General features: G+C 29.8%; 1 protein-coding gene across 1 annotated transcript; it reads right to left on the bottom strand.

The window, feature by feature from the left end:
* LOC120070672 (metal tolerance protein 4) lies at nucleotides 1–3,938 on the bottom strand. Its single transcript, XM_039022508.1, has 7 exons — nucleotides 3,560–3,938; nucleotides 3,017–3,186; nucleotides 2,468–2,666; nucleotides 1,921–2,099; nucleotides 1,686–1,836; nucleotides 1,163–1,293; nucleotides 1–454 (listed from the first exon to the last, which is right to left on the bottom strand). The coding sequence occupies exons 1-7, from the start codon at nucleotides 3,774–3,776 to the stop codon at nucleotides 275–277; spliced, it is 1,227 nt and encodes a 408-aa protein (XP_038878436.1). The 5' UTR covers nucleotides 3,777–3,938; the 3' UTR covers nucleotides 1–274.
* Between the last annotated feature and the right edge of the window lie 5,602 nt (nucleotides 3,939–9,540).

Below are 9,540 nucleotides of genomic sequence, written 5' to 3'. Positions count from 1 at the left end.
TTAATCAAACGTATTTCTTTAAAAACTCAAAGACATGGTTGTACAACCTATAGAACAAATCCTATTCAAGTAAGGTCGTATTTCTAAACCTACACTTTTGCACAAAAGAAGGAAAAGAAAAAAAAGAAGAAGCACATCTAAAGGAAAGAATCCAAAATAAACTTGAAAGAAGGGAGAGATAATTTGATGTGATTGAAAATATACATGCAAAAACATGAGACAGAACATAACAAGTGAAGAGGGGATTTAAGGAACAAAATACTAAGAAAAGATCTTAGGGCTGAGTGTTTGGTAATCTGCTAAGGATGGAATGCTCTGGTTTATGCTCACATTCAAAGTCAAGATGAACAAATGCCCTTTCAACTTCTGGAAGCTTTTCAATCTTTATCTGCAACGTCTCTCCAATGGCATGTGCTTCTTTCAATGGCAGCTCCTCCGGAAGTTCAATGTCCACCTGAATTGGTTCTCAGTATAAGCATATACATAATTCAGATTTTTTTTTTCGTTTACATTTTTCTTTAAATAATAATAACAATAACAAAGAATGTAGTGCAGTTGTGGAGGTGGGAATTTCAACGTTCCGGTTATAAGGTCATTCATATCTTAACCGTTGAAGTATGCAATTGTCATCACAAGTTACTAGAGTTATGAATTATGATGCAGGTGTTGGATTAGAAAGAGGGAACAATAGGGTTCATCAATTAGTCATGAATAGTAGGAGAAAAGTTAGTCAATGAGGTCACTGTAATTGCAATGTGGTTGCCTCTCAATAACTGTGCGAATTAAAAAAATATGTATGCTACTAATAACAGAACCGTAAAAAACAAATTTGAAGTAGTGAGATTAAAAAGAGAGAACAAACAACGGTGTTCAATTGGTCAATGAATGGCAAGAGAAAAGTTATATACAATGAGGCCACTACTACAATTGTAATGTGGTTGGCCTTTTAATAACAATTGGATGTGGATTCAGAAATATGCATGCCACTAATAACTACCAGATACAAATTTGAAGTCGTTTTACGATCTCTCTCCTACATCTAACCGTGTAAAGCTATCAAACGCTAGTCACATTGTGGTGATCATAGTGCCAATACATCCTAGGAAAAATGTATATGCAAGAGAGAAAAGTGACTCATGGAAGGTTATAGGGTATGGCTGACCTCAACGAAATAAAGAACACCGAAGGTGTAAGCACGAACTGTATCAACGCGCTTGACTTCAGGATGCCTAATGACAAGATACGTCAACATTTGCAAGACTTCAGGAGGGGCTGATTTCCCCACGAGTGAAACTACAACAAGAATTAATTATTAACCTAGTGTTAGTTGTAAACTGGAAGGAATACAAGTTAACATGAAGTGAGAGAAAGCCGCACAATTCAAAATCCAGAAACCAAAACTGCAGAAGTTACAAACATATACAACTGCTTCAGGTATATGACAAAAATATAGTTATTTCAAATCTTTTGGAACGATGAACAACGTTTTCATCTCAAGCCCTGTGTGCTAGCCCTACTATTATAAAACTCCATTCCAGACCTAGACGTTTTAGTATTTTGTTATACCAAGTAAGAGTTAAAAAACTAAATATGGGATATCCAAGAAACATCTTTTCAATTCGCATGTTGTTCAGAAATTTTCATTTTAAGAGAAAGGGAACAGGATGCGAGTAAAAAATATGTACCTGCATTTTCCCACACAGTTCCAGACCAATTTAAAATTGTATATATGGCTAGGGCAATAGCACCAACCGGATCTATCCACCAAAAGATCTTATCACCAAGAATAGCTGCAACTAATCCAACCACATTTGTTACCACATCGAAGTAATGATCCTGGGAATTAGCATTGAAAGGATTTATGCCATGTTTATAGAAGAATTATTTCTTTGAAAACAATTGCATGGTAATAAAATTAACCTTCGCGTAAGCGCGCACAATATCATTTCTTGAGTTTTTGCAGTATAACCAGAGGGCAAGTTTTACTACTGTGGCAAAGGTCATAATTGCACACAACCAGATGAATTGTTCTGACGATAGACTTTCAGATGGTTTATCTTGAATTAGTTGTTCTACTGCTTGAAGCAATACCTGAAAGCCTAAACAAGAAATCCAAACGTGTTAAAGGAACCCAAATCATATATAATCATGCTTTGCTATCAATAAAAGTAATATGAAATTTTGACGTAACCGAGTTGATCCAACAATTAAAGATCCTAGAATACAAATATGAAAAGAAAATTGCACAGACATGGTCTTTGCTAGTTACAAGACATCGGTGTAATATCCATCAATAGTGGATGTCAATCTTTTCACTTGTTATAATTGACAAAGGGGCCTTCATTTTTAGCAGGAATATGAGGTAGATAGGCAATAGAATTACTAGACTTTCCTACTCGATCATGGTTCAAATGACTGAATGAGAAAATCAATGCACTTTCAAACTGGTTTACAAAACAAGAGATACCTAGTGTAGCCATGACAGCAGCAAATACAATAATGCCTACTGGCTGTACCCTCAGCTTTCCAATCGGATATTTATAAATATTTACTTGCTTCATATACAAGTGAGTAAACCAAAGTATTCCGCCAGCCATGAGATCAAGTAAGGAATCCAATGTTGATGCAGCAATGGCTATGGATCCACTCCGAATGGTAGCATAAATCTGCAAACTGTCACTAGAGAGTGAGTTCAAGGTTTGGAATAAGGGACCAGAACAGAGCCTTTAATAAACCACGAAACAAACTTGACATTTATCGGTTTACTAATCAGCTCTTCAAGAGGAAATTTTTATATGCTCGATGTTAATTTGGGGCAATCAACAGTCTCAGCATTGAGACCATACTAATCTTAACAATTCCCTTTCTATCTAATTTTCTCTTCCTTAGAAGCAGTTGCTTTCGGGCTACAAAGTCTTCTGCTTTTGTTGTGTTATCATAATTAATGCTGCTCAGTATAAGCCATGGCAATGAAGTTCTTCATCTAGAGTAATAAATTCATGGTAACATAGACGACCTTCAATAAAAGAAGTACTATATTCGCATAATTTGAGATCTTCATGGCCCTCTCTTGCTGAGCTCGTTCTTCCATGTCTTCCTCATCAATGCAGTCAGATGTTACCAATGAGTCAACGTCCTCAAATGATTTTAAGGTAGCAAGTTGCCTCTCATAGTAGTCCTTTTCCCCTATAACAAACCAATACGTCAGTAATATCCATTCTCCTTCCCTTAGAACATTGAATATGGCGATTACTCAGAAGACGGCAACCTCAATGAAAAAAAAAAAAAATGAAATGAACATTTCGCATCACAACCATTTTAGGTTAAATCAGATTTCATTCTAATATACAGAGGATAGAAAACAGAGTCAGTCTAGCTTCATCACCACTTTCACATGTACGCTATAGAACAATCGAAAGAAGAAGAAGCAAATAACCATAAAAAACAACAAGAATTCTCCTCGTCTATCGTCTCCAATCTCTCATCAACCAAACAGAAATTGGACAACAAAAAAGCGAAAGAGATTGAGACCGATAAACAGGAAGAGAAAGAAAAGAACCTCTGCTGAATCCACTCGACTGCGAAAGATCAATATCGTATGGAGATTCAGCGTCTTGAATACGAGACCTGAGTTTTTCAGGCAATCTGGAAATGAACTCGCTCCGCAGAGAGTTCACCGAGTATCGCCGACTGAGTCGGCCGCGTCTACCGCTGCCGCCGTTCACCGAGCCTCCCAACAACGCAGCCTTGGGGCTGGAATCCGAACTTCCGTCCATTTGTTGTTATTTCCGGCGAGCTCCAACACCGAGAAGAATCGCCGTCCTCCTCTCTGCCAATCGAGAAACGAAGCTGCAAAACCAATGCAGCTGATCTCAGAGAAACGATCAGAAAGGCAGAGAAAGAGATGCGCCTTTTTAACTGCAAATTGAAAAGTTTTGGTGTCCTTCGCCGTTTAAATACAAAACCTTTTTTTAATAATAATAATGCAATATCACTTGACAAAATAAATTAATAACTTGATAGCGCTTGTCGTGCTTAATCAAACCTTTGACAATTCTTAAAAAAACAATTTCCCACTAATCAATTATTTAGTTTTTTTTAAATAAAAATTACCCATTAAAAAATACTTGGGTGCTTCCTCAATTGCACTAGAGAGTTGTCCAATAAAAAACTGCTACGTGCTAGTTTTATATTTCTTCAAAAATTGATTTTTTTTAATTATCAGTTGCAAAATATTTCGATACTAAGGTGTATAAATTAAAACTCCAAATTAATAAATTTAAACTCCTAAATTTTTGCAATATATTCATTGTACTCTCATTACATATTGTTTAGATATGACTTATAATTTTATTAATTAAATTAATAAACTTTCATAAATGAATCAATTTAAAATAAAAAATCGTTCATGCATCAATTCTAATAATTCATTTTCTTAATTCGGTATTTGAAAAAATCTACATGAGTAAAAGAATTGATGTATAGACAATCGTCAAGATCTAGATTGATTCATTTGTGATAATTTTAGAGTCTAATAGATAGAATTACAAGTAACAAAAAAAATAAAATAAATTTTGAAGGAGATTATAAATTGATATATTAGTAAAAATTAATAGCTTAAATTGATATAATCTAAAGCTTAAGAGTATAAATCGATCATAGATATATAGCTAATAAGATCATCCATTTGTTGTTGTTAATTAATTTAGTTTTTAACTTTATATGGTATTTGACTATATTGGAAAGGAAACGAATTCCAATAGAAATCTATATTTGCAAATCATTTATAATTCAATTTGTACTAACAATGATTTATTAATATATAGTAATTTTTATATGTATTTTAAATTCTTGGACGTATCAATTTTCTTTTATTTTAGAATATTGTTGGAGTCTATTGATATAGAAGGTGGCTATTTGAATTTACAACCTTAAAGTAAGTACAATAAAATGTTGATATCATAGGAGTGCTCATATTATATCTATTTTGTCCCTAAATCATAGTTACATTTTTATTAATAATATTTTTTTTCTATTATAAATTAATTTAATTTCGATTGATGACCGAGTGTTGAGTTAGTGTATAGTTCAAATAACTAATCAAAATAATTCAACGAATTTATGTTAACTTCTTATCTAACTTATACTATTCACTAATGCTCATGGCCTATTTGATAATATTTAATCAAAATCTGAACATTGACATTGTTAGCAAGATCTTTAGAGTAAATAACATGAGTTATGCTTGCACAATTCAATTTATCCACATTATTCGTCATATTCTATACAAATACTTGATAATTAATATGTTGGAGTTAGTAAATTTGTATTTAGGATGAAGGGTTGTAAGATAAATTTCCGAGGTAATTGTGAAAAGTAGATTAATAGGGGAAAACGAAATTGCTCGAGATAGAGGGAAAGATGATGTTTCTCAATAAATGTAAAAAGTAGAAAAAGATGGAAAGATGAAGTTATTTAATAAATGTGCAAACTTCAATAGTGTCTACTATTAAAGTTTAGTTGTCTACACCAACTTAGCCCAACGGCCCCAAGTGTGTAACATTAAAGCTATTAAGTGGGCGTAACCTATGAGAGACAAACTAGTTGAATGGTAGTGGACCAAATAATACGAAAAACTACTTAGTTCACGTTAGGCTCGTATTCCAACATTTAATTTGAAATAAACAAAACATAGCACGTAGTCCAAGAAGATTATATTAGACATTATCCAACCTTGATGTAATATGACCACATTCACTCGATTACATGCTAAGAGTCAACTTAACCTATGTGCTATCACCATCACAAAAAAATTGACAAACTCAAGCACTAGAGTGCATTTTAACAAGTAACATTTTCGTATCTAATACTTATCGTTTTTGCAACTAATCTCTTACTATCTTCTTTTTCATTACAACTCACAATTCGCAACATTATCTAATCATCTAGTTGATCATTTATCTAAACAATACAACCACCATCAAAAAAGAAAAAGTAAATAAATACAAAAATATAAAGGGGGAAAAGAGAGAAGAAGAAGGGTGTTCCAAAACTATTTGTGCAAAGAAGGGTCTTAAGTGATTTGGTTAAGTTTACAAGTAAAAATGGCCTCTCCTTTGGCGCGCAATGGCAGAGCAACACTTGCCATTTGGATGCATTTCCCTGCCACTGGCGCGGCGCCAAACGTGCCGTATATGGCATTGCACCATCACGAGTCAACCACTCCATTTGATTTTAGAGGCCTTGTTTGTTTTCATTTATTCAATTACTTGAGGTTAAATATTACTTTACTCCTTATACTTTTGATTTAATTTATTTTTCGATCAATCAATTACATACTTATTTTTTTACACACAAAGAAAATCTAAAAATAATTAATTTTTTATCATATAGTAAATTTTTATTAGACAACTATTTAGACTGTGTATCAAAGACCACCTTAGTTTTTTTTCTTTCTATTTTTTAGTTTTTATATTTTTAAAATATTTATTTTGGTATTCTATGAAGTACAGATACTTCATGTGAGGCAAAAAATCAGTATCAATCACGTATCAAATACCGATACTTCTCAGATACGTATCTGACACACGATTTGACGTATCTATTTCTACGCGAACTTTTTTTAAAAGAAAAAAGATACACAACTAATCTAATCTTTCTTAATCTAAAATTAGACAACCTATTTAAAAAAGCTCATTACTCGAGTCAAAAACTAAAAGAAAAAAAAAATAAATAACTGACCAAACCCTAGACTAGAATCATCTAATTTCCATCTTTACGTTTGAGTCCCTACAAAGTCCACCAAAATATAAACTATTTGGATATCTTCAACAATTCAATGAAGAAGTTTTTTGTTTATCTTCATACTTCTCCATCTAATCTTCTTCTTCTTCTTTGCAATATGAGTAACTTTTCTATTACATTTTATTAACTATTGTACTTCAACATCGTAGATATTATTTTTTTTTTGTATCGTATTTCAGTGTTTGTATTCTATTTTGTGCTATTGTTATTAACTTGTATGTTAAATTTATCTATATCTTAGATTTTTTTTTTAAAAAAAATGTAACTTCAACGTATCAGTATCTTTGTTTTTTAGATATATATATATATATATATAAAATATTAAAAAAATGACGCATCCTTAGACGTATCCGTATATTAGTTTTTTAGAAATTGACGAATCGTTGTATCCGACCGTATTCGTATGGTGTAGTCGTATTTGTGTCTGTGCTTCATAGTTGGTATCTATACTTTTAACTTTTATTCATTTTGATCTTTGTACTTTAAAAATGTTCATTTTCGTCGTTGTATTTTTAAAAAGTGACAATTTTGGCTATCTTAAATAGTAAAATAAAAAAGAATCATTATATAAATATCAATATAATATATATTTTGAAAGTATATGAATTAAAATAAATTAAAGTTAAAAATGTTAGAATAAATTTTTTTTATAAAAAAATCAAATTAAACGAAAGGAAAAAAAATACTGGAGGAACAACGAACCAAACTCATTAATTGTTCCCCAAACTTCACTCACGTCTTCATTGGAATTATTGGGCCAAGAGTATGATTATTTCATGAACGGGGTTCAAATTTGTTTGAATCTGAAATGAAACGGCATCTTTTTCACATTTATATAATCTATTTTGTTTTTTATAATCATTAAGTTTTGCTATTTCACAATCATATTCAGTCCCTTTTTCATTTTAAATTTGAAGTTTTCATAAATGGTAGAAAAATTCTAATAATTTGAATCACCGTGACTTTTATTATCAAGCACTCATTTGATAACGTTTTCATTTATTTTTTTATTTCTCATTTCTTGTTATCTATTTTTTATGCTTTAAAAAATAAAAAAAATAATATATTTAGTAATTATTTTCGTTTTTTGTTTGATTTTTTTTATAATCATTTCTCGTTTCTCGTCCCCTAATATTTCTCTTAAAATATAGTTAAAATATATTTAATTATGTAAAATAAAAAATACATAGCATATTAAAATATAAAATATAATTATAAAATATTTACATTATCAAATACACATGAGTTCCAATACAAAATCAATAATAAAATTGTTTCCATCATTCATATGTTGCTAAAATTCGATTCGTAGTATTATTTCTCACCCAAATCATTTGTTTTAAATAATGTTAACTCAAATCCAAATTAATTATATTATTATGTAAATGTCGCAATTGTAAAATGTTAAAGTAAATCTTAATGAATGTCTTGATAAACAAAATTTATATATTGTAAAATTCTAACCGATTTTGAATGTACTAAAAATAATAATTTTAAAATAAAGTAGAAATGAAATAAGAGAAACTACTTTTTGTAGTTTTTCAAATTCAGCTCTATTTGTAGAAACGTTTCTCAAATTTTAGAAACAAGAAACAGAAACGATTATCAAATGAGAACGTTATGCTAATTGTTATGAAGAAAAATTATTTGAGGAAGATTGAATTAAGGTGTATTTAAAGCTGATAGTTGGAGTGGTGATTTAAAAAAAAAAAAAAGATTTAGGTGCAATTGATTCTGTAAAATTAATTTTTAAACAATCAAATTTATGTTTAGTTCCAAACTTTTTAAAGTGATTTTCAAATATTTAAAAGTGATTGAATTATTATGGATGGTTCTAAAAGTGAACTTAGAGTTATCAAATTACTCAAAATTGTATTTTCTATTTGAGAAATTATTATTTGACTAAATAATTATGGAAAATATCTATTTCTATTTATTTTATTGTTAAATTGCATGATTGATATTTTGAGTAAGGTGAATGTTTATAATAAATATTGAAAGAAAATTAAAAATTTTAAAAATTTAATGATAGGCAATGCCTGTTATCTTTGTTCCAGCATTTAAAATTTAAAAAATAATTTCACAAATAGCTAATCAACAATATTTTAACAAAAATCGAATTAGATAGCCATTTTTAACAAAAATTGAATTAGATAGTCATTTTGGAACTGATTTCGATCAACCATTTAACAAAAATCATCTATCAACTAATTATTCCATAATCAATTTCAAATTATTTTAGATTTTTCTAAAATTAATTTTAGTTCATGCCAAACACCATCGTTTAAAAGAGAAGTAATTTTGACAAGAGAAAAAGTGATTTTGACCGTCTCAAAATCACTACAAAACATATCTTTAGGGTCTATTTGGGAGTGATTGTTGGAGTAGAGATTTTAGAAAAAGATATTTTGGAACAATTAATTTTATAAAATTGATTTTTAAACAATCAAATTTATGTTTGGTTTCAAAATTTTTAAAGTGATTTTCAAATATATATATGAGTGATTTTGAATTATTATGTTTGGTTCTAAAAGTGATTTGTTTGGTTCTAAAAATGATTTTAAAATTACTAAATTACTAAAAAAAGTATTTTATATTTGGACTTTTATTTTATAATAAATATTTAATTTTATTAATCTATTTTTCATTTTTTTTATTGTTTCATTACTACATACACTATTGATATATGAGGTAAGAAAAATATAAATAATAACAAAAGAAAATTCAAAACATATA

The sequence above is a fragment of the Benincasa hispida genome, chromosome 2, assembly GCF_009727055.1.
Source record: "Benincasa hispida cultivar B227 chromosome 2, ASM972705v1, whole genome shotgun sequence".
Classification (NCBI taxonomy): Eukaryota; Viridiplantae; Streptophyta; class Magnoliopsida; order Cucurbitales; family Cucurbitaceae; genus Benincasa; species Benincasa hispida.
The sequence above is the reverse complement of the archived record's forward strand: the minus strand, read 5'-3'. Positions and strand labels throughout refer to the sequence as shown.